The sequence below is a fragment of the Lepidothrix coronata genome, unplaced genomic scaffold (genome assembly GCF_001604755.1).
Source record: "Lepidothrix coronata isolate B3197 unplaced genomic scaffold, Lepidothrix_coronata-1.0 Scaffold17, whole genome shotgun sequence".
Classification (NCBI taxonomy): Eukaryota; Metazoa; Chordata; class Aves; order Passeriformes; family Pipridae; genus Lepidothrix; species Lepidothrix coronata.
In genome coordinates this window covers 5756517-5783380 of record NW_016690197.1, presented here as the reverse complement: position 1 = coordinate 5783380, position 26864 = coordinate 5756517, and the positions used below count along the sequence as shown (strand labels likewise).

Below are 26864 nucleotides of genomic sequence, written 5' to 3'. Positions count from 1 at the left end.
ACACACACATAGACAGATGAATATATGTATGTATATATGTGTGTGCATATACAGAGAAAGATAGACAAAGATGTTATCTTCCTGTGTTCTTGGCAAGGAATTAGTCCTGAAGTTAGAAGGAGTGAAGGTAGGATTGAGGTTGGAAGGAAAGGTAACGAAGAGGGCATACCGCTTTCGGCTTCTGCAAACGACAAGAAAAAAATTGCAAATCAAACACTTTGATAAGAAATCAACTGACACCAAAGCAAAAGCAAAAAAACCCTTTATTTAAAAGTCTTCAAGGCTTAAAGGTTTTTCTGCTGAGAATGAGAACAAATATATGGAAAGACAAGAGAAAATTTTACAAGAGGAGTAAAATGGGTTGCAGGAGGGAAGAATCCATGTTAGGCTTTCCTTCTTGCTTACTCATGTGGAAAAAAATACAGGGGAAAAAGGAAGGCAGAAATGTCTCTAAAAGGGATTTCAGATAAGGAGTTTGAATATCTGCATTTTGAATTCTTATTTTTTGCTATATATTCAACTTAGGGACATTTTCAGGTTCATGCTCTCCATGTTCCCTTTGCATTTTTCTGTAAAATAACCAAAACCTAAATGAATTAAGAAAGACAAATTTTAAGCTAAAATATTTGGCTTTTATCAGGGGCACAAAAATTTATTTAAGTGCTTCTTCTTCTTAATAATGCATTATAGCATTCCCAGATACTAATTAGAGATGAAGGAATGGCTAAGTCATATTGTGACCTGGAACTTCTAAAGTGCAGACCTTAGTAACTTGTCAGAAACCCTCTAAATTGAGTTTTGTATACTCAGGCTTCTTTGATACCTGAGGAGTAGGTTAAACATTATTAAATATATAAAAGGAAAGGTTAAAAAAAATCTAATCCTAGCTATTTTTACTAATCTTTAAGATATGTTGATGAGGAACAGTTGCCTAAAAAGACTGTAAATACTTTACCGATTATATGACAACTGATTTACACTTATCAGATCTATGACTATATTACCTATAATTAGGCTTGAATATCTGCTTTTAAGCAACCCTGTAAAATCATAAATTGTTTATAATTAACTACCTAATCTTAACAAAACATGCTATCAAGGTGTGCTTACTGTTTTGGGTAGCTTTATTAGTAACCAGGAAAACAAGAAGAAAAAGCCCATCTGCAAGCAGGAAGCTCAGCTACTGCTAACTTGTACAGCAATATTAGCTTGGATAGAGTTCTGATAATTTATTATTTCTATTGATCTCAAATTCCCTATGGTGGAATTAACAGAATTTGACTGTAAACCAGAAAGCTTTAGAAAACTGACATTTAAGTGACTGCCTGGGAAAAAAAAAAGTGCTTAGGTAAATTAGTATTTATACCATTCTACATGTAATAAGGGTATCAACAAAATCAAATACAAGTCTGCATTGAATGGGATGGGACTATTTATCCTTAACACTGAGTTGAAAATTTACAGAGTATTAAGAAATTTAGAATGACCTCCCATTACCACTTCTGAATCCACTTTACACTGCTTTAGCTCTGAGTGCAAAGTGATGATGGCAGATGAAACTAATCTTAAAAGGAACTTCTCTGTGTTAAGTAAAAAAATCAGATAGATAATTTACTGCTATAGATATTTTATTTTGGCTAATAACAAAAATTGACTCTTGGGAGTAAGAGCTTCTCATCCTTTAAGCACAGAGAATGCTTTGAAAATTTCCTCTGCTCCTGAAAATACTCTTCCTAGACCTGTCTCCATTATGGCAGGAAATATTACCTCTTAATAAAAGGGTGCCACCTAGGTGGCATTCTAAACCTTTAGTTATATTTAACATTGTTCCTCTGAATTGTAAACTATATAAAAACACCTCTCAGTAGTTTTACTAAATATGGATGCAAACTACAGTCATAAAATCAGCACATATCTACTGCTGGTCACTCTCATAAAGACTGAAAGTTTAAAAGGATACCCATAATCAGTGGCCGTTTCATCTTTATGAAGAACTTTAGATATGAGCAGAATAAAATATTTTCAATGTCAACATCAACAAATATAATTGGAAAATGACAAATTTATCTTGTTCAAAAAAGCTTGCACTTCTAAAACATGTTATTCTAACTTTTTATCTTAATTCCCCATCTTTTCATTTAATAAGAGTGCAAGGAAATACAAGTATACCTACGAAGTGAGAAACTTAAGTTTTGTTCCATTACCTTTTCGGTTAGATTAAAAGGCTCTAGATCAGAAAACCACAAATATGTAGTTAACATATTTGGGTTGAAGAGCACAGGAACAAGTAGAACAGTAAAGATATGTTACAGGTAGCTCTGTGATTCACCAAACAGTGACTATATAATTATCAATGGTTAATAAAATCAGCAGATATTGCTGTGGATCAGGGTTATAAGAAAATGTGAATATCTATCTTATACGTCCTCTTTTTGTTACATACATATTCACAAAATCAAGTTGTTAATATCCCTCTGTTACTATTGTTTCCTGCAATTTTAGGCTCTTTTTTCCCTACTAAATTAATTAATTGCAAACTGTTACCTGTGTGGCTTTAAGTAAGAAGGAATATATGTTTGTATCACATTGTGTTACTTTTTGTGGGATCCTCTGCATCACCTTGTGATTTAGAACTCAATCCAACTCCCACTGAAGTTAGTGCAAAGAATGATACAGAAGCCAAGAACTATCTGTTATTACTGAAAGAGACTGTAATATTAGCACTTATGTAAGTAAATGACAACTGAAGCAATGACAACCTAAATTTGGGTAATAATTCTTAGGAGAAAAAACAGAAACAATTTTTTTTTTTAAATACTGGATAAACAAAATCTGATAAATAATTCCATTTTTCTTTTTCTAGAGACAAAAGAAGAGATCATTGGCTTTACATTATCTAATGTAGAATGAGATCATTCAATGGAAAAGTATTTTAAGAGTCCATAGGAGTTGAAAACATTTTAAAAAATATATTTTTTAAAAAAAAAAGGATTTCTTAATCAGTATAGTGTGAACAAAAAAGCATAGTCTGAACAAAAATAATATCCAATAGCACATACCCCACTTCACATTTCACTTTGTAACATAGGAAAGAATCAAGCAAAATCAACTATCAGGCACGGAAATACTCTTTTAAACAGTTGTAACATTGCATTTTCCATGTCAAATGCCCAACATAGGTTTTAAACATATTTTTAGTAAAGAAAAATTATGACATTTAGGAATAAACACTACAATAAACTTGCAAAACCTCAGAAATTGTGGCATGAGTTCAAATGACAGAATCACCTCTCCTGTGAGGAGAAACAATTGCCCTCAAAAGTGTCTTTTGGCCACTAAAAAGTAATTAAAGGCCAATAATAAGATGAATTAACACATATCATTCCAGGTTTACTGCAGCAGCACGGAATATAACTTTTGAAAGAGGAAAATCAATTTCATCCAGAGTCAGTACTGTAATATTTTTATTAAATGTTCCTCTACATGTTGCAGACAACATTTATAACATTTTTGTTATGCAAAAATGAGTATTGTTTACAGCACTGACAGACTAGTTGATGGAAGTTTGATTCCAATGTCAATCAGATTTTTATGAACTTTTGTATGAAAAAAAAGCAAGAAACGCTGTACTAATAACAATGAATTTTTTTCTTTCTGGTTGAGGAAAGTAGCCAGCCAGTTGGTAATTTCAAGGCTAAATTTGTATTTTGAGAATACACATAACCATAATGAATTTTGATATGACATCTGTTTTCCACTTTTCCATTTTCAGTAAAGTAAGTTGGACCTCTGGTTAGAAGAGATACATCAGGAACAAAAAATTGTTAGCTTTTCCCTAAGTAAAAATTAACTGCGCTTCTAGAGATGGGACATATGTATTACTGTCTCTCCACCTTCTACTAAATGTTCTGACTTGGATTTATTTCAGGGAGGAATAAGGCAGAAATAAGCGCCTTTCAGTGCTATGTGAAATGCTGTAATGTGATGGCATGCTAATTATATTCTGAAATGTTTCAAAGAATAGCTATGTTCATTCGGAAAAAAAAAAAAAGAAAAGGCAAGCAAAATTCTTGGCGGTGCATTCTAGAACTTCAAGAGTTGGAGGTATTGGACATACCTGCTTTCGCGTTTTTCCGACTTGTATTCTATGGCTATCATTAAGAGCTTTAGTTTCGCAAACACCAGTCTGCAGGAAAAGAAGAGGCCAAGAGTCAGTCTTTTTTCACAACCAGCATCACATATGTAGAGAAGGCCGGGGGGAATGTATTTTCTTTGAGAACTTACGCTAAGATCTTTCCCCAATTTTTCCATTAGGGATACACAGAATATATGTTAAGATCTTTCTATTTTGAAGATAATTAACCCATACGATCCTAAAAATATAAACTGAGAAGTTGATAACAATAGCATAAGCACCAACTCATTGTGATACGAAGTCTACTTAAGCAATAATAACAAAGGTCATGATACACAACACAAAATTGCATCTGGCTATAGTTGCGGATGTTTTGAGGCAATTTTTCAAATATTTGTTGACTGTAGTGTGCATTCCTTAGAAAAATATGTATATACTGAAATAAAGTGAGAGTACACTATTAATAAGTCACTATTTTCCAACTATTGTCCTTGGGGAACAGCATGACCGGAAGGAATTTGTGATCAATATATGGGAATTACATTCTGATACTGTAATACACATTTTTTTCAGTCATAAAAGTCTGCTGAAGTGGCTATTTATTAAAACAACTTAAGGGTGATATTCACAGACTTGCAGAATTGTGAGTTAGTGTACCACCATTAACTTCAAGCTAAGGGGCTCTGTGAAAATAAAGAGAGTGAGTTTTTGGGTTTTTTAATAACTAGAAACCATTTTTCAATTCTACCATTGAAATGTATGCAAAGTCAATGCTATTTGCTTCCTGTTGTACAGATTTGTCAGGAATGATTCTTGGGCTGATCTTTCAATTAGATGGTTGCCATTTTCTTGATCATACACTAATTTCTCCAGCGCTCCCTGCTTTTCTACCAACTTCCTTACTTCAGTGTTCTTAATATTTTGCATATATGTCAATAATATTTATCTTCTTTACGCAAATTAAGCAATATTATTGATACTTTGTATCAATCACATACTTGTTCTTGAAACAAGGAATTGGCTACTGAACTGATAATATTCAATTTCTTGAAAAACAATCAGGAAATATGTCTAATTTATTATATATTAAGAGGAGTGCACACATTTCATATGCTGTTTCCACTGCTAGGTCAAGTGTCAATCCATAGATGGCTAGTCTCATTAGGAAAATTTTTGGGTAGAAAATAGTGAGCCTAGAACCAGGGTAGGGGGAGACAATTTGGTTAGTTTATCTTCAATCAGCATCATCCACACCTGGACCAGCAATATCCAAGGGCACAGAATGTTAGGAATTACATTCACATACTGAAAATTTATTGGTTGGAATAGTACACACACACATAGTTAAAAATAGAACTTGCAGACTGATACTAACTTTTATTGCCATCTAATTCTTCACCATATGTTGACACCAAAAGCTTGAAATTCTTCACCAATATTGAGTGTCCCATCCCCACTGTCTCTGCACTCTCTTCATGTTTCAGCCTATTTACCAAAGAATCACATTCCTAGACTAGCAATTAAGACCCATAACCTAAGAAAGCAGAACATCTCGTTTAGTTTCAGACTTTTAAAATGTCACTGACTGCAGGAATTTTAAAAGCTGCACTACAAAAACTGTTCTCAAAGTCTATATATTTCATAGATGGTTGAACACACTAAGCCTATCCAATGACTTAATTTCCCCTTCACAAATCAATGCAAAGGACTTTTCCTGTTCTTTAGTTCTTTTGGAAATTGAATAGTCAATTCTTTCAGTAATGAAAATACTTACACTCATTAATAAGCACCAAACTCATTAATAAGCAATACTAATTTTTAATTTTTAATGTGCTTTAATTAACTTGAAATTAATAGAGTTATAAAGTGGTGAAAAATTTGAGATAAATCTTTTTGTTTAATTTAAACTAATAAACACAATTTGCTGTTTCAGATAACCAAATGCCTGAGAAGACCTCCAAAATTTAGATGTGTTTCCAAATCTCAATAAACACCCTTTATTGATTATTTTATCTCCATTCTACCAGCACAGTTAAATGAATGACAGCTTTATATCAAATACAGTCTCAGTCACATGTTTCTACAAACTCATATAGAAACTTGACAGGTTTGAAAATGGTTTGCAGTGGAGAGTTAATTTGAATGACTCTAGGTAGTGTAAACAGCACAAATTACCATTCATTCTGAATATAATACACATTTCTGTAATATGTTATGAGGTTTTCTATTTCAACATATCCAGGCAGACTTTTGTAGTTTAGTAATACACTTTTCACCTCAGTAACCTAGTGACAGTTTGGTTAACACAGTGGAAGGATGGATTGTAAGCCCCTAATTTTAGTAGCAAACTGAAGACTGGGCTCTGTCATAGCTACATCTCAGACAAAGACAGATCTTTAAATGGATATTTGTCTAACAGTTGTTTCTCCCTCATTTTTATGCCATAACCTATGTTTATGCTCCCTGTAAAAATTGGAAAAGGAGGGAGAAGTTAGAGGAGTAGAAACAAAATCATCCATCTCCTTACATAAGAGATGATATTTTACTTCTTATTCTACTTCCTTCTCTAAGAATGGAGTTTTCAGAACTTTTTCTGCATTAACTAGTTCAGCATCAAACTCTTCAGAGTAGGGTCTGTTTCTTATCAAGCATTTGAACAGTCCCTAGCAAAAGCTGTCCACAGCCTTTGTGGTGACCTTTTGGCATGGTTGGAGTGAAGGGCAATGCCAACTGAAGAGGAAATACGAGTGTGCTAAACCGACCTGATTACGTGGCCACAGAATTTGTCATAGAAACCTTTTGCATACAAATCTCATTCATAGACCCATTCTAGGACAAATATAAGCATTCTGAGTCTCTAGAAATAAAGCTGTAGAATGGCTTATGCTATGGTTATGTACTATGTGCTTCAAATAGTCCTTTCTCATAACAGAACAGACACATCTTTTCGGACATATTTCACTTATTACAAGTCGTTTGAAACCAGTTCCACAGAGCTCTGGGTGTCACACTGGTTATATGACTTAATGATATGTTTAAATTAATGAATAGTTTCCTCGGAATGGTACATTAGCCAAGATGGTGATGCTGATAACCACTATTCAAAGAATGGGAATCATTAGAAGAAACAATAGAACAGCACTTGTGAATAAATAACTATATTTAAATGGATTGCTGATGAATTTTTTCAACACTGAAAACATTCATGCTTTCATTTACAATCATTTAATTCCAAGTCTATTCTGAAAACAGGCATTACAATGTTTCAGATACTTCCATGCACTGATTGCTTTAGTGTTTATTAGATACCATATGAAGTAGCAACATTAGGACTTCAGCAAAGTGAAAAGGTCTCCTGCAAAAAACAGACTTCTCTTGAGAGAAGGCAAATACTTCTGTATATTAATATGTATCTCTACTTACTCACAAACTGCAGGGAAGGACAAACCCACAAAGGCACTAGACAGATATTCTGTATACATTTCATTTGCAACTCCTTCCAGGTAGTATTTCTGCCACGTATCCTCCTCAATCTAAAAGAAACAAGATGCAGAGTTCTGAGTAAAAAATCACAGCTTTCTTTAAAATTCACAAACAACTGCTTAGACATGAATAAGATTATAACAAATAAGTCAGTAGACTCTTATGACAATTAACATTACTTATTCTTACAGAATTTCCTGAAATGCTGAAAAAAACTAAAACAGAGTCCCTGTAGTCAGAAAATTAGGTATCCTATGTAAAAATAATACATTTAATTCTTGTCAAGCACATTTAGCAACAGGTTAAATAAGGTTGTAGAGAGCTTAAGGAAAAAAGTTTTTCAATTTTCTCTTTTCGAAAATCATAGAATGTTAAGGGTTGGAAGTGGCCTTAAAGACCATCTGGTCCTGACCTCCCTGTCATGGGCAGGGATGCCTCCCACTAGACCAGGTTGCTTAAGGCCTTGTCTAATCTGGCCTTGAACCCTGCCAAGACTGATACATCCACAACCTCCCTGGGCAACCTGTTCCAGTATCTCACCACTCTCACAGTAAAGAATTTCTTCCTAACATCCCTAAATTTCCCCTCTCTCAGTTTTTACCCATTACTCCTTGTCCTCTCTCTCACTACAGCTCCTGTCAAAGAGTCCCTCTCCAGCTTCCCTGTAGGTCCCCTTCAGATATTGGAAGGTTGCTATGAAGTCTCCACACAACCTTCTCTTATCCAAGCTGAACACCTCCAACTTTCTCAGCCTGTCTTTGCAGGGGAGGTGCTCCAATCCCCTTATTAACTTTGTGGCCCTCCTCTGGACTTGCTCCAGAGGTTGCATTATATTCTTATTTGGGTCTCTAACAATGTCTTAATTATTTTCACCTTGTTTAGAAGTTATCAGCAGTCAAACCTGTTTGTTTAATTTTTTTTTCTTCTCTGCACCTCTAACTTAAAAGGAAGTATGAGAAACATACATTGAAACAATTTTTTCAATGTTCATCAGTGCTTTAGGACAGCTGCTGAAAAAAACTTCTACTGCTAAATTCAGAGGTCTTTTACTGCCAAAGGTACGAAGGAAAACAAGTTGGAGGTGCTACAGGACTACCATAAAAACTCTATATATTTGCCTAAGCAGAAGCTTCTAGTGATATTTGAGACACACATGCAGTCCCACATAGCTTCCAGCTGCTGCCCTAGGGTCCATGGATGTCATGTCATATCTATAAAGCTTAGGTCTCAGACACTCAGTAAGGCCTTTCAATTAGCATCAAACACCTATATTAAGGTAACTGGTTCGAGCCACTGAGCATCTATCATTGGCAATAGCACTGTAACTCCAAAGAGCAAGTACAAAGTCAGCTGATATGACTGGATACATGTCATATGCTGAAGCTGTTCACTGTTGAAATCCCATTCTCTATGCCATAATTGGTGCCCTCATAAAAACTTTGTTTGAGGTTTGACTGTCATTCACAAAGAGACCTTGAAAAACTATGGAAACCATCACAAACACACAGCCTGAAATACCTAAGGAGTCCTAAGAGTCGCTTCCCTACATATTACATCACATTAAAATAGAGTAAAAATCTCAACCACAATTGGACATTCCTGTGTGTAATTATCTCTTTGGTTTTATTCACTAATTGTGCCACATAAACTGCGCTAACAGAGAAATTCATATTTGCAAGAATTATACACAGCAGCAAAAAAATATGTATGACAATACAGTAGTGATAAAATTAGAGAGAAACGTGTAAATTACATCAGAGTAGCAAAATAATGCAATATATTTCTTTTGTTACATTTTACATTACCACATTTTCATTAACCAGAGTCTACCTGACTATATGGTAAACAGGAAAGAAGTATAAAGAGAGACTGAGAGATTAAAGATTTTAATTTTCTCAAATAAGGCAGAATATCGTGTGCAGTTTTGGTCACCATAATATAGGAAAGATATAAAGATATTAAAGAGCATCCAAAAAAGGTCTACAAAGATGGTGAAGGGTCTGGAGGGGAAGCCGTAAGAGGAGTGGCTGAGGTCACTTGGTCTGTTCAGCCTGGAGAGGAGGAGACTGAGGAGAGATGTCATTGCAGTCTACAGCCTTCCTACAGGCCAAGTACTAATTTGGGATTCACCAATTTTTTTCCCCATGTTAAACTAGTCAAAAGGCACTCTTTCAAAAAAATGAAACTGGTGAAATATAAGATACAATAATTTTTTTTTCTATTTATTTTTTTTTTTTTAGTTCTCTTCTGCTGATAGGTTGCCAAGTAACCAGTTACTTTAGTTCTCCAGATGTAAACAACTGCAAGAATAACTTGAAACATGGAGATATTCCAAATCACATACTCTCTGACAAGTGGGCTGCAAACAATCAAGAAAAATTTCTTCCATAGACCTTGTGTCACCATTCAGAGACCATGTGGGATGGTGTTTTTCTCCACCACACACAGAGAAGTCATATCACATTTTTTATAACCCTTTTATTTATGGGAAACTTGCAAATGTTGCTGATCAGCAACTCTATATACAGAAAACAGATAAAGTGCAGGCTTGGTAAAAAACTAAGAGTAATGATAGCAAGGGCATGTTTGTAACTTATGGTCTATTTTGTGGCTTTTTCTTAGATTGACACCACCTGGGGTTGGAAAAAAACCCCAAATGCATTATGTGTTTCCCTTTCTACCTTCTTCCCTTGCTTTCTTTTCTTTAGGCAGATGGTTTTGATTTGGAGGAAGGATCAGACCTATAGTCAAATATTCACCTCTGTCAAGGACCAAGAAAGGACTGGAAAAACCAAACTCATTCACGAATTAGTGATCAAGCTTCATAGATACCAGCTACTGTTAAATTAACCTTCATGAAGTGATTGGAATGTTTAAGATATGTTCTATTAGGATACCATGACCTGTTGATTAATGAATCTAAAGAATAGTTGATATTTGGGATGCTATAAAATGTTATTATAAGATCATTATAACACTGGAGTAAAGATGATCATTCCATTTTATCTCCATCTGAACCATTATGTTTTCCCTGGTATCTTTTGAAAGGCAGTACCTGCTGGTCTGCTAGAACTGAAATTACTATTAAGAATCATCAGTATCATCAGTATCAAAAGTATTCCTTTTTTATTTCCTTGAGTCCTGCAGTTACCATAAGTTTTAATAGAGTAGGGTCCCACGGATAAACATAATAAGTTTCTCCTATAATCCATGTCAGTTAGATACTAATTTCAAAATCCTTAAAGTGAGGAAAAATACTTTTGGGACTCATTATGATCTTGACTAATTTAAGCCTTTGTAATGTTATTTTTAAGTCTATTGCTTCAGTTAATCTCAAGAACTGAATTCCAAAATAACTCTGATTCTTTATAATGCACATTTATTTTTCATTAAAATACTTAACCATAATTTAAATTACTGTTGTCCAGTTCATCTCTGGGCCTACTGATACTTATCTACTACTTGTCCATACTTATCTCTACATTAAGAGTAAGTTGCACAAACTTAACTGTTAATGTACAGATGAAATAATCTGTCCCACATGGACTTGCAAAATGGATATTTCACATGTCATTTGCCTGACAACAAAGGGGAATAGTTAAATTTTATGTAAAATTTATAGAAACAAAAAAGAGCTGAATTTGAGATGAGTTCAGTTCAATATGCTACTAATTAATGTTATCACAAATGTAAAAATGTAAAACTATGAATGGTATTTACCTAGTTAGTAAAAGACAAACAACCTTGATTTTAACTTGCAAAATGAAGAAAAGACTACAGTAGTTTCAATTTTACAATTATTAAGACAATTTTGTCACTTCAAATAATTACTAGTCTACCCTCTTTCAGGTCCTGATAGCAATGTCTGAATACTTGTACTTTCTACCTTTGTACAGTATGAATTAACACAGTTGAGACAAAGAGAGTAGATTTCATTTCAGTAAAAGTTTTTTGTGGTAAAGCTTTGCTTGTTGGCTGAACAAACACATTCCAGCAGAAAGCATAAATCTATGTGTATTAAGTATTGTGGGTTCCAGGAAGCCAAATATGCTAGTTTAGTTCTGTGTGACACCAAGCTTTACCTACTGCTCATCATTATTTTTGTGGATAGCTGTCAGTTTGAGAAGTCAGGAATTCTGACCACAGAATCACATAATGGTTTGGGTTGGAAAAGACCTTTAAAGGACCTTTAAAGATGAACTAGTTCCAACTCCTCTGCCATGGGCAGGAACACCTTTACTAGATCAGGTTGCTCAAAGCATCAACCTGGTCTTGACTTCAAGGGATGAGACATGCCATCCTCAGATAATTTATTGTTTACTGAAAAATACTGACTTGGCAATAAGAATTTGTTAATAATTAAGCCGTCAAATACTGATTTGGAATGAGGAGATGTGTCTTTGCTGGCAGAGCAATAAAAGCAAAATGTAATGCCAAACAAAATTTAGAACAGAATAAAACATTGCAGTGAGTAACAACACAAGAGCAGCAACAGACATGAGATGCACAAATACAACAGCAGTGAACCACTTCAGTGGGGGAAAAAAGCCAACCAAACCCCTAATCATATTATTTGGGCCTGCTATAATTTCTTCTTTTCCCTCTTCTCATTTCTTGCATGGTATTTCCATCCTCAAACACAGGCCTCTATGGACCTTCTAAAAGGTGTAACTGTTGAATGAAGATACAATAATTGAAAAACGGTAATTCTGAAACACCTCCTCTTTTTTTTTTTTTTTTAATTTGGACTTTGTTTACTCATCAAATGTTTTTGACCTCAAGCAGATAACCAAGAAATGACAAAAGGCTCTTTTATATGCTTTTCCTGACAGAAAAATGAGCATTGGCCTTTATGAGAGACCTCCTGCATGATCCTAAGGAATAGCCTTTGCAGATCATTCTGTTATTTTTATCCCTGAAGTTAAACAACTAAAATAAGTTCAAGCTGATACTGCAGGAACATGAGTAAAAGTAACATTCTAGAGAGATAACAAAACAGCACAATTAGTAATTGATGAAGCAACAAAGAGTCATTCACTCTCTTATACTGGTGACCACACTATAAATTATTAAGACTAAGTACATAGCATTTTCCTTTGACTTTCACATTAAATCATAGCAAAATATTATCACAGGATACTGTGTTGGTATGAACAGTAAGTAGCCATTTTTTACTTTAGAAACCTTATAAACCCTAGAGGAAATTTTAACAAATACTAACAAATATTTAAGTTACTCCAATCATAACTCAGAAAAAAGGTGAAGAGAGTTTAGGTTACCGTTGGACCTGACACAGAATTTGCCACACCACCACAATGACTTGTAACTATATCTTCCAAATTCCTCTCTAGTAAGGTAAGTACATGATTATCTTTCCCTGACTACATTACATTGCAATTCTGTCTCCTAGATAGTCATAAAACAAATCACCCACTGATTCAATAGCCTATATGAAGAATAGCTGGAAAATTACATAGTGCATCCCAAGAGAAGAAATGTAATTTTCATCTGTATCTTTTTTTAAGTTACAATACTCCTCTTCTCTCCTCTGGCTGTACATAGATACAATATTTTTATCAGCAAATATATTTACATAATGCAATCAATTCCTAGTGAGACATGGTGACAGAGATATGAAAAAATGATGTTCATCTTGCAAGCACAACCATTAGTATTGCAGGAGAAAAACCAAAACCCTTAATACACCCAGCCCTACACCTTGGCAGTGTAATTATTGGGAGTTCTGTAGCTCCACATGATCTATCTTGTTCATAGCATTCGCTTTTCAGTGTAATGATATAAATAGTTACATGAAAGAGATTGAGTATATCTGAACCTGATAATGCTATATAATCTCTTCTGTGAAGATCTAAGTATCACTATCAAGACAGAGAACAAATGCTAGAGTTGCAGTGTGACCTAGGATCTTTTATTGCATTTTGCAAGGGAAAGGATGGTGGAGTGTCTTTATAAATATTAAGGAAGTGACACAATGAAAATTCCTTTATAGCACAATGAAAGCAGATGTAAAGTCTGCTCCCTAGCATTGAATAAGATCAGCTCATCACCACCACAGAAAGAGACTAAAACAGTACAAAGCCTTTGAGAATTCTTCCAGCGTTTCCTGATGTTTAATGTATTTTTCTAACAACATAGATGAGAATAAAAAGAAAATACACACAAAATCAGAATGGTCTGAGTTGGAAGGGACCTTAAAGACCATCTAGTTCCAACCCTCATGCCATAGAAAGGGACACTTTTCTTTAGACCAGGTTGCTCAGAACCCCATCCAACTGGTCTTGAACATCTCCAGGTATGGAGCAACCACAACTTCTCTGGGCAACCTGTTCTTGTGCCTCACAGTAAAGAATTTCATCCTAATATCTAATCTAATCCTGTGCTCTGTTGGTTTTAAGCCATTACCCCTTGTCCTAACACAATACATCCTTGAATATTCTTGATTGGTAGTTGAAAAGGTATTGAAAGCAATGTAGTTTAAACATTTCCTCATGTTCACCTATAATGCCCTTTCAGTTGCACAAATTGCTTGAGTGAATGTCTAGTTTTATTGTGCCTTTATATATGGATATCTAAATCTGACATATAGATAAATAATTGACTGAAAGCAGTTCTTACAGTCCTGTGAAGCTTCTTAGATTTACAATTAGATTTTATAATTGAATTTCCTCAAGTATTATAAGTTATCAACTACCTCTTTACTCAATTCCACTGTCTGCTTAAATCAAAGCTAACAAATATCCTTAGTACTATGAAAACTACAATTTCAGTCAATTATTTTCACAGCTTTCTGTATGCAAGAATGCTTTTTAAAATTGGTATAAAAGGAGTGTTTTATAAAACAGCAACTACGCTAATTAAGATTAACTCTAATTTCAAATGAAAGATTTAAGCATTTTTCATTGTTCATAATAATGTAGAATCTTGCAGAGTCAAGGCACTAAGAGTATTCTTGAAATATTATGACATCTAATTCTTTTTTAGATGCTGGCCTTGATGGGTTTGAACTGAAAGGCACATAGGCTCTACTTCCAATACTTTCAAATTTAAAAACCAGGACAGTATTTCTATCCAGCCATGATGCAAAAGATAGATTGGTGTCCACCTGTTCAAATGACTGACATGGTAGACTTCAGCCCAAGGCAAATATACTGGGATCACTGATACTATTACTAAATAGCAAACAGTTTTAAACCACAACAGGTGTTAATTCCTAGACTCAATGACTAAAAACATTACATTCAGGAAGATCTCTTAGAGAATGAATGTCTCTGGTAACAGGCTACATTAATATGTAATCTAAATCCTGTGAGGAGGATCGTGTAATCAGTTTATTCTGCAGCCTCCTGAAGAACCTCACAACAAATCAAGAAGCTGCATTTCCTCCTCAGCCCTCCTTTAAAGTTCTCCTACATTTGAAGGAATTCACTGTGCATACCCTAGTTTCACACAGTAAGACAGACCAAGGCTGCCTAAGTGGCCAATAATAAATAGCAAACATGTTGATGTGTTCCATCAGTTTAGGTAAGCACCCAACTGATGTAAATCTGTGTGGTTTTATTATGTCTCTCTTTCAGCCTGGACTAGAAACGAATGTAGAGTAGGCATTGCACTGGGTGTGCAAAAGCTGCCAGAAGAGCCCACAGAGCATTCCTGCTCTCAAAATAGCTCAGTGGATAACAGAGACAGCTCCAGATAATTCCAGATCTGGAATTAAGTGTACTGACTGTCTTACCAATAGAGCAAAGACAAAACTAATTTGGTTGTGGACTTGTGTTACACTCAAGTGCCACATTCCACAGTTTATTAATTTACACAACAATACTAACTCATATTGGCTTGCATGATTTTATAGAGGGACAAAATTTGACCACCTCTTCCTATTATTCCATTTACCTGCTTTTTGCAATGTTTCTCATATGAGTAGACTTCTGGTACACATTTGGTAGTCCAAACAATACAGAAATTGCAGTACAGTACAGTATTTCCATCTTTTTCAGAGACTTTTCAAGTTAATAAATAGTCTCTATCCATTTATTAATACAATAAAAACAGTCTCTGCTATAAGAAAACTGGACTATTGAAATATAGTTTACAGGTGTAAAGTTGAGGGGATTTTGTCCTTAACATATAATTTGTTGTGCAATCTATCTGTCTTTAAGTGTTTACAGAACCTTAATCTTTTTGACTTCCTTTTTGTTCAGTTTGGTGCCAAAAAGAACATAAAAGATTCCATATGAGATTACACAGCTAAAACCAAAAGGAAAATATTAGGAACAAATATAATATTTTGAGGTTTCTTAGTTTGTTTTACTTTTAATACTGAGCAGACTGTTTACACAAATCATTTTGCTGTGAAAGTAACGCATAATGAGTTAAATGTGTGCAACGTCACCATCAATCACATTCATTTGTGTTTGACCAACCAAACATTTATTGCACATTAAATCACTTTCTAATCACGTTATGAAGAAGGCGGAACAAACACACATTTCAAGCTTTCATTAAAAAATACAGAAGTTTCAGTACATTTTCCTGGCAATCTCCTGACTTGTGGGAGACTCCACTAATAGTATTTGCTCAAGGAATTTATGAAGGCCTGACAATATTTTCAATGTTCTTAATGAAAAGAGGTGAAAGTTCTTTTTAGGGAATGGGAATATTTCTCTTCAATATAGTCCTCTTTAGCAATTCTAATCAATGTAGCTGCTCTGCTACAATACACTTCTGATTCACAGCCACCACTCAGTAAGGTTTCTTTTTCAAGTTTTCAGAGTGAGACAGACATGAAAAAGAACATCCTTTCAGCTAAATAAACAAACTTTTTGTAATCACCAATAAGGTTGGAGTCTCATAAATACGTCTCAGTTCTTATACATTATTTGGCTTCAGATTTTAAATTAGTCAGATATCTTTGGAAGTGATGATGTGCATTTTACATGCCTAGAAAATTCATTCTTGGTTTTGTGGCAGACATATTTTTAACCAGTTCTAACAGAGTATTGCCATCTCAGTGCACTATCTTATGGCATTTTTTTTCTCCTAGTGCCATCTGAAGATGACATTTGCAGTCACACAAGTTAAGGTATGTCTTGCACACTGCTCTGTTTATAACTGTATATAATCACAGACACAAGAGCAAAACTGACATTGATAGCTTCCTCCGAATCTAATTCATTGCTATTTTTATGCTTATCCTGTGTATATAGAAATATAATCTGAGTAGTGCATTGCAAACCTGAGCCTACATCTTAAAACTGTTCATCAGTGAGATAGTCTAATCTACTACTGTACTGGAATTATTATAAGAATATGTTATAAAATAAGAAAACATTGGATTTAAGGTGGATAAAATAATGGCAGAAGGGGTTAGATATATTTTCTGGAAACATGCTAGCTTTACATTTCCAGTTTTTGACTTGTTTAAATGTTTTAGCTGCGAATCCAGGCCATAAATGTGTGTGTCTATAGTACAGTTCCCCCATAGTCCAGTTTATCACTTTGTGAATCTCTCATTTTCTCACTGCAAATTTAAAATCACTATTAAAATAACTTGAATTAAGACTGAGGAGAAGCAAATACATGAATGATGTTGTGGGAAGTTCAGGCTTTGGTTCTAACACATTTTCTTTATTTACTCACAGTCAGAGGTTCTCTAGCCACTTGATGTAAAAGACCAAAACAACCAGTCCCTTTTTCTGGGCACTTTGTTGCTATATCGGACTTCCATAAATCATATTTTTGCTTTAGCAGCAGTGACTTTTCTCATACAAACATGTGGTTTGTCCAAAATCAAGCAAAATGACCAAACACCAGAAAATATCTCCCTAGTAATGGATGCTGCTATGGAAAATCATTTAAAGGTCAGATGCTTGCTGAATAAAAATAAAAACATACCTTGACAGAATCTGGTTCATTGCCTAATTTGCAGGAGAAAACTTTTGTATGGGAATTGTGTGCTGTTTTTTTCAGTCTTACAAAATCTGTTAATATCTTCCTATCTGCTTCACATTTGAGTCATGTTCTCTACTCAACTCTCTGACAACCTGAATTGCAGACTAATACATTCTAATGAGACAAGACATTACCTTTATGAATGACCTCATAGAGAAGAGGTTGGCTAACATTGTTGAAAGGCCTGGTGCCAGGCAGCTCTGGGCTATGAAACCCAGCTTGAGCTCAGCAAGACAGATTGCATCATCCCCTTCTTTCCAGTTCCAACTTGGGATATTTAGCAGATGGGCCTGGAAAACAAATAAACAAACAAAATATCCCCCAGGTGAGTAACCAAAAATACTTCCTGAAATATAGTATGGTATTGAAGAAAATAGCAGTGAATGATTTTCTCTGTTAATGGCTTAATGTTTTCTGAGTAGGTAGAAGAAGTTCAAGTACTTCAGAGCTTAATTCTGTGTTAAGAAGTGTTCCGCTCTTACTTATTACAGACAAAATCTTAAATTTCTCAAGACATGTGCTGGCTTTGACACTCTGTCAGGCTCATCCTCACACCTGAACAAAGAGAATATTGTAAAGTTTTCCTTCCCTTCCGTATATTCCTTTCACAGCACTTTAAGCTACAGTCTGACTGATATGGAACATATATAGTATACAGGAAGCTAATACAACTTAGATTAGAACTCATGTGAAGCTGCAACCTTTATTGGACATTGTCATTTAAAAAGGCATAGAACATCTTCTGTCTTTTCTATTTAATTTCTTCCACCCTGAAGGATAGCACTTGACAGTGAAAATCCGAATTTTTTTCTAAGACTGATTCTTATAAGGAGAAAAAAAATAGATGATCAAGACACACATTGACACTGGTCAGTTATATAGGTATAAATATTGTTCAGTTATTGGCATAACTCTATTGGATTTTCCCTTACATATACCTTTGACAGTTGTATAGACATAAGGAAACACAGAGGCCTACATCCTTGTTTCCCTTCCTAAGTTAATACCACAGCTCAGCACTTTGATAAAAGCTATTCTTGAAGACACATTCACTGGAATAACAAATGAAAACTGCATTATTTAAAAGATCTCTCCCTCTGAACCTGTTTAAAGCAGAGAAACACCTTGTTTTTATTCTATAAAAAGACAGGCTTCTTCCATGACATACAGGAAGAGGACACAGCAAGCAACAGTAATTGCTCTTGGTATAGCTAAAGGTTACAGGTGCAAGGAGCTGTTAGCAAACTTCCTTACTACGAGATTTATTGTGTATTTCTTTGAATGAAGATCTACCCAGTCAACCTGCTTCTCAAACAGTGGGCAGTGGTTGATGCTTTCAGAAATAATAAAAGAAGCAGGTCACATATGAGTAGTCTGTTCTATCATATACTCTTCCTAACCCTGATAATCAGCACTTTATGGACTTCCTCATCTCAGGATTGAATAAACTGACTTCACTGTGTTTAAAGTCCACAAATCTGCATCAAAAAATTTTCCAAATTATTTTCCAAAGTGAATTTATAATTTTGAACTCCACAGTATTTATAGCAGCAAATTCCACAACTCAGCTATGTTTTATATGAATGTATATTATAGTAATGCATATGAATGGAATACTATTATTTATTTTGTGCCTGCTGTTGGGCAATTTCAGGTCTACATTGTCATGCCATTATCAAAAAATCATAATAATCTCCCACAAAACAATAATCACTACTTGGATTTTTGTTTTGTTTTGTTTGGGGTTTTTTAAATTATGAACAAAGAACCAACTTGAGATTAATTGCCTAGAGGCCACCAATCCATCCTGGGTAATTCTAGCATAATAAACTATGCAATACTTATAGAAGTTAGGCAGTTAAAAGCTAATCTAGAATCAATAGCAACTATGGACACTGTAGCTTTGAGAATTAGATCCTAGGCAACTAATAAATGTCAGGATTTTGATAAAGTCCCCTGCATATATAAATAAAACTGAATTGCTTTGCAACTAGATTACATGACAAGGCTTATGAGGACGTTTTACTTTGGAAAGAAAAAGGCTTACTACTAGTGGAACTAGTTATGTAGGAGTGAATGCAATGTAGCAAAAAACCGAAGAGAAACATTGTTGGTCATCATGTTACCTTATTGTGATACTGCAACATCTGAGTGATAATTCTTATCTTCGGATGATAATTCTTTATTGAAATTACTCTAAAAAGAAAAGGAAAAACTAATAAAGTACCTTTTAACTGATAGGATATTTAGATAATGCATCCAAATAACTCCACTGTGTTGCAAGTCCACAATTAAAATTGTACCCTCATATCCATCTGGCTGTAAAGCATATCGATTGAAGTCAGAACTATGCAATATATACACCTAGTCAAATTGAGATAATAACTAGTGGCTAATAATAGAGAAAAACAAACATCAGGAAATATTCAGTTGTATATTTTCTCTTAGGAAGTTTGCAGAAAAAGAGACTTGTTTTAGCAAATCTGTTCAGATACTCCATTTATTCTCCTAGAAAAATAATACACTTGGAACTATTATGTCATCTTCAGTGATTATCCTTCATGTCTTTGTATCAACATAATTGATCAAGTTTTCCAATGATAAATGTCTGAAAAAATCCCTTTCTTCCTTCCCCATCACATATTATTTATTTATACCTGCTCGACATTCATCATATTGAAGTACCTCAAATAATGATTTTACACACTCAAATTCATCTTAATTTTTATGGACTACTCCAAAGCTTAATATCAAAATTGATATCTGAACACTGAATTTATAAAATATGGGGCTACTTTCATAATCTGCAGCTTCTCTACATTCTTAATTACTTCATGAGTGTAAGATATACTCAACTGTGTATAGATTTTAAGTGGATGGAAAAAAATTGCTTGAGAAATGTTTGGATTGATAATGCACTACAAAAAAGCATTGAACAAAATTAAAGAGATGAACAGGCCAAAAAAATCAGTTTTGTATTTACAAACTAAAGGTAGAGAAAGAAGATAAAACAATTTAAAAAAAAAAATTACTTATTATGGCACCATCAGTCTCATAAGACTGAATGCCATAAGTGTTTACATCGGTGTTTTGTAGAAAGTATCTTGAAAACTGCTAGTCTGGCTTGTGCTTTGAAGCATATCAAAGCTAGAATGGGAAACATAAAAAAATTGCATTACTTTAACAAGTCTTTCTTCTAATTTTCCCTTTCTCACTGAGTTGTTTAATTAAACATTCAATTTTTTGAATTAAATTGTGAGAAAACACCAGAGAATTCCACTTCCAAATTACACTTTCGCATTTGATTACATTAAATGTATTAAATCTTTTAAGAATTCACTAATCTCCAACTGGAATATTTTAATGTATTTATGCAATCAATGTCAAAAAGTTTCTTGCATTGCAACCCACACCAAGCTTGTAAAATGAAATTAGGCATATTTAAGCCCTGCATCTTCCTCAGACAGCCACATCTCTTGCACGCAGTGAAAGTTTTCCAGAGGAGCAATTTTATAACTCATTTTTTATTTCTGCCCTTCCTTGCACAGCATGCAAACGTCTGACAAGCCAAACAAATTTGTTCATAACACTGGCCAATCCAATCATAGAGAACTTCTAACGAATCAATCTCATTAAAACAAGAGCAGGATGAACAAAACATAAAACATGGAATGGCATGGGTTTGTTGTAACTCTACTGATTTGCCACCTACTGACTGACTGTTTCATCTCCTTCCTTCAGAGACTTCAAGGAGGAAAGCAGGAGGAGATTAGTGGTCCCTATTGTGGTAAATGGCTTGTCAATCAAAAAAAGTAATGATTGGTCTTCAGCGTAAAAAAAGCAAGATGGAGATAGGAGACCACTCTACTGTATACTTTGCTATCCCCCGAGCAGCACATTGCTTGTAGGAGCAGATATACCAGGGGGAAACAAGGTGTGAAGTGATGAAGTGTTCTTCTGTCCCATCATTAATAGCAGCCCATGTAGTACATGAACTCTCATAACATATTGTTGCAACAACATAACTGCATTCCCCTTCCTCTCTCCATTCAGCTATGAATACTCAACCTAGCTCCTGCAAAATTACTAAGAGTACCAAAGCTTGTGCTCCAAGCGTCTCTTCTGAGACACAATAAAGCAGCCAAATCAAACAGTTTAGGTAGGAATTGAGGATATTCTCACCTCTGAACTTTTGTGACACTTTCAAGTTGTCAAAAAAAAAAAAATCCTACAGTGTTCTTTAAGTGCAACGGATCAGAAAATTATCTAATCTGAGTTAAGAACCAAAAAGCTATTAAAAACTCCAGAGTTTACCTCATAATATTGGAGGCATCTTCAGCATCTGGGTCAGCGCAGTATTTATTGGCAAGGATTAGGCACGCATCTGCTGACTCTATCTGAGACACCAAAGAAAAAGAAAAGATGTATAGCAACGTCTCTTTCCAGCTCTTCTTTCATCATAAAGTATCAGGGAATCCAGCACTACCATTGTGAGTGTGAGTGTCAGTTCTTAATACTGCTAATCAAAAATGTTACTAGGCTAATGTGAGTTAATGTGAGTCATTATAACTGCTCTCATACACACACAGCAGTTCCTTGAAACTTGATTATGATGATCAGAGCAGGTTAGTAGTTCAATTGTCGACTCTTACTTTGTATCAGCTGAGCCATGAAGGTGTTAACATTAATCTTTTGTGACCAGATATTGGAATTTAGATCTCTCAATCCATACAAAGTTCCTGTTACATCAGGACAGCGCTCCCACAAGTCCTGCAGCTTTCTTTGGGAATTTAAGTACCTCCTATTATAGACAGGAAGAGGAGGCTGAACTGATGATTTAGAATCTGAGTACCAGATTTAGAAAGTAAGAGGAAGACAACTGATCTGTTCACAGGATCTCTAGATTCAGAAAAGCCTTAGCTTTACAGAACTCAAATCATATGAAAAAAGTATTTTTCAGTGTGTATAACCAACTATCAACACAATTAAGGGGGGAATACAGAACACAAAATACAAACACACAATTTTATGGTCATAATTAGAACATGTTCTGATGAACTGAAATTGTGTGCATTGGGCTACAAAAGGTTAAGCAATTTCTGCAGCCAAAATCGACAAAAGATGTGATTAGAACCCCAGAAAGGATTAACAACACTGTGCTAAAATATTCTTGGCTTAAGTAGCCAGTTTACATTCTGGTGGGGTTAAAAAAAAAAGAAACAAAAAAGTTACTAATGTATCTGAGAACTTGGTTTTTCCTTAAAATTTTTTAATCTTCATGCTTTGCTTTAAGAGTACAAAAAAAATTACCATTTAGAATTCTAGAAAATAAAACTATCTAATTTTAGCTTAATTATAAAAAAATCTTAAAATGTATTTTTCTTTCAGCATTCCAGACAATATAAAAAGGTTCAGGAGGTGAAAAATGAGTATTTTAAGCCGCTACTGTAAGACAATGTTCTGCTATATCAAACATTAATGTAAAATAGACTCTTGAAACCTCAATGAAACATTCATAAAGAGTTTAATGGAATGGCAGACAATGTGTCTTAAGTCATTGTTACTGTAGTTTTGAAAATCTAAAGATATAGCAGAAAAAAGGTTTACAAGGACAGACATTATAATTTATTAGTCAAGCTAACAGAGATGGAAAACCAATCTTTTGGGGTTACATGAAGAAGGGCTTTACTGTTTTTTTTCCAAATAATGCAATGAGTACTTTAAAAAAGTCAATTAGCAGGAGAACAGAACAACAGAGCTGTTACCTTCACTCTCGCCAGGTCATGGGGATTAAGGACTGAACCCTGATAAAATTCCACCTGAGTGAAGTGTCGTTTAAAAAGAGCTTCCAGCTCAAGGTTAGGGGAGATACTGCATTGGGAAGAGGAAGAAAACACAAGCGAAAATGAGAAATCAGCTTCCATAACTGTCCCATTTCCTTCATTTACAAACCCACCCATTTATTACTTCTGTTAATGCTTTTTCTGTGATGTGGCAACAGTGTGCAATACTTAAAAGATAAACACTATATTGCTTTCACTTTCTTATTTCTGTCCCCAATGCTTCTGGCTCACTTCATTGTGCTACTATCCACGTTCATCCTTTGGCAGTTTCTCACAAATATGAATGCAGAAGTATGGGTGCAAACATTTGAAAACATCCTCTCACAGCTTTCTGCCTGGAATTTATCTAGTAACACAATCATCCTCTCCATGTCCCCACCATTCTCAAAATGGCAGACTGCATGAATAAAAGAGCTCAATGCAAAAATCACTAAAAACCAGAAAAAGAAACCCCCTAGGAATCCTGTGGCTTGTGTGAGCTGCAAATAAAACAGACATAATGATGCTGTGACCTTCTGTCTCATTTCATTTTGCCAGAAATAAAAAAAAAAATTAAATGGATCACAGTCAATTACATAATGTGGCAACAACCTTGTAAATATCTGTTCTGATGCCACTCATTAAAACAGAAGGGATTTAATAGCTTCACAGTAAGTGCATGAGACCTTTGCCATGCCAAATGCTAAATTTAATAGGAAAACAAAACAGATACATGCAAGTATTTGTCAGTGAAGGTACAGAAGAAAGTAGGCACAAACAAGTAGCAAGGTGCTAAACTCCTTTCACGTGAATGTGCAGTTTCCCGATTCGATTCCTATCACCACGTACTTTCACTGTGGAAATCAAGACCTTCGATTTCCCCTCACAGTCACTTCTTGTTATTACAGAGAGAGGGGATGCAAATAAATGATGTAGTTACTTGAGGATATTATCTGTAGTTCAGTTTGAAAAGACTAGATGATAAAATTCTGCAAGTGCTGCTGACTCATGGTTTTCAGCTTCCATTCTTAAATCATCACATATGATTCCTTAACTTTTTAATCATTTTCTTTGACAAAAAGTGCCGAACGTGCTCTGAATGCAAAAATATTACTCGTTCAACACTTTTAAACAGATGCCATTCCAGAGCATAAAAGACCTTTTCATACTGTCTCCTATCACATGGCCTTTTCTAGCAACTTCTCCCCTAAGCATTCCCATTTGATATTGTATTACACATAATGTAGAGCCTGCAAGAAGCAACAACCACCTTCAGACACTTTTCCAAATTCCACATCAGAAAAAGGCAAGAGACTATGTGTATGTAGGTATGTATATATGGGTAAAAGAGCAGTATTGATTATCAGTGTGATAAGAATTTAATTTCTATCTATCTTCGACATATCTGTAATGTATCTCATTTATATTAAAATTAAATCCACACCTACATTTTTCTTTTTATAAATACTTTGCAATATGAAATAAACATTTTTCCTAGACAAATCCAAGGTGAAAATGTACTAACATAAGTTCATATGACATACAGTGTTTTTCTTTAGTTTTACTAATGTGAGGAATTTAGGTAGTTTCTTCATAAATATTTACCACTAAAAAGAATTCTCCCATATATTTATTAGCATTCCAATATTTTTTATTTCATAACTCCACTCCCACTTCAATGATGCATTTAGCTATCTACCTCACAGATGACACAAATGGGTCTGAAGTCTATCTGCTTGAAATATGTATACTTAGCAACGTGTTATCAAAAATGTAGAAAACAACTATTTTTCAAAACATATTGTAATAACAGTAATTGAAAACATTAATTTTATGGTTATTTGGAGCTTGAAAGTTTCTCTGTCTTTTCATAAGATCAGGCTTAATTTAAAGAGCTTTAGTAATTGATGATAAGACTAATCTTGAAAGATTACTCACTTATGCAGAAAGACGATTTCTACGTTGACATCATCCCTATCCTTGTGCAGGAAGTCCTTCAGGAAGTTGGACACGCTTTCAAGTGTTATGTGACCACAGACAACTATGTGCCTGTTACAGAAAAATCAGAGTTAATCTTGCAAAGAAGGTAATACAAGCAAGCAAGAAAGCAGAAACGGAAAAGATCCTTCTTGACGTTTCTCTAGATTGTATTCCATGAAGTCAGAGAAGGAAAATATCACTTCCAAAAGGTATTTTGCAATTGCAAATATATATACACTCTCACCTGCAAAGCCATTTGGACATGTTGTATTACACATTTAACAATAAGTGGTATCAGTCATATATAAGTCTATACACCATGTTAACCAGTCCTTCTCAAAGGCATATTTCTTTATTTTACACATCTCTCTCCACATTTTTACCTCTAATGAGATTTATTGGTCAATTTTTTGGTTTATGACAGCAAATCTCGATATTTTTCTACAGTTGAAGCAGATATTTATGCCAATGAAGGCAGTGCAAAGATTGTCAATTATAGGTCATAAGCAGTAAAAAAGAAATATTTTTCCTACCATAACTCCTAGAAAGAAAATACTTTACAATAAGAAGTCATTACTTATTTCACCATTGCAACAGATTGCTTAGAAAATCAAAGTTTGCATAGATTGTGATGTCACAAAGGTTTCTACTGCTCCACATTTTCATTACTAGATGTAGCTGACCATGGAAGATGGAAGCACAACATATACCTACATACACATTCTTGAATTCTACATCTTAAATTCTGAAAGGCTGAAGGAAAGGCCTAGGAAATTGCACTCTTTCTGACTTAAGGGATCTTTGCTCCCTTATTATTGTAAAAACAAAGTCTAAAAATTTATGATTAGAATATCCCAAAATGTCTCACAATTTCCTTCATGGAAAAAACAAAATCCAGCTTCTGTTACTGTCATGGCTTCAAGACAGATAGTGATTTTTGTTAAGCCTATTGCTAATACTTCTAATAACCACATTGCTCACAGAAGTCAGGAAGAGGGAAAAGGTGTCATAGATACCATTTTTGAAGAAACAGAAAATCACCTTCATTACTGTCATATAGTCTATGCACAAACACACAATTCTGCACTTGTTTGGCACTTGAACTACTAACTGTGAAGCAAAGTAATTCCAAAGATAAGAAGTAGACCACCCAAGTCTCAGCTACTTCATAATTCTTCTGTGGAAAACTCAGTAACATAGAAACCTCATTGTCGGGAAACAACAAATAATATGTAGCAGCAATGATTACCTATGCAATGGACTATAACAGGAGTCTTTCCTTGCTTCATAATTTGATCCTTGATGAAATGTGTGTGAAAAGTACACCAAACTCATTGGAAAAGGGATAACTATGCAGAACAAATCAATAGTAATAATATGCACCATGCAGTGAAAACTATCGCTGTCAGGTACTGTCACTTTTGCAGTGTCTCTGACAGTGACTAGAAAAGCAAAACACAATAAACTGTTAT

General features: G+C 34.5%; 1 protein-coding gene across 41 annotated transcripts in view; it reads right to left on the bottom strand.

The window, feature by feature from the left end:
• KCNMA1 (potassium calcium-activated channel subfamily M alpha 1) overlaps positions 1 to 26864 on the bottom strand; it is a 471638-nt gene that overhangs the window by 121252 nt on the left and 323522 nt on the right. For 22 of the 41 annotated variants that reach the window (XM_017807030.1, XM_017807018.1, XM_017807023.1 and 19 more), the window contains 7 exons: positions 25351 to 25461; positions 23356 to 23461; positions 21905 to 21987; positions 19717 to 19786; positions 17725 to 17880; positions 7559 to 7668; positions 4118 to 4186 (listed from right to left, as the gene is read on the bottom strand). In XM_017807030.1, the coding sequence (XP_017662519.1) occupies positions 4118 to 4186; positions 7559 to 7668; positions 17725 to 17880; positions 19717 to 19786; positions 21905 to 21987; positions 23356 to 23461; positions 25351 to 25461 (705 nt within the window). Of the gene's footprint in view, positions 1 to 169; positions 182 to 4117; positions 4187 to 7558; positions 7669 to 17724; positions 17881 to 19716; positions 19787 to 21904; positions 21988 to 23355; positions 23462 to 25350; positions 25462 to 26864 lie in introns of all 41 variants that reach the window. The other 19 variants (XM_017807020.1, XM_017807021.1, XM_017807041.1 and 16 more) reach the window with 1 other exon arrangement.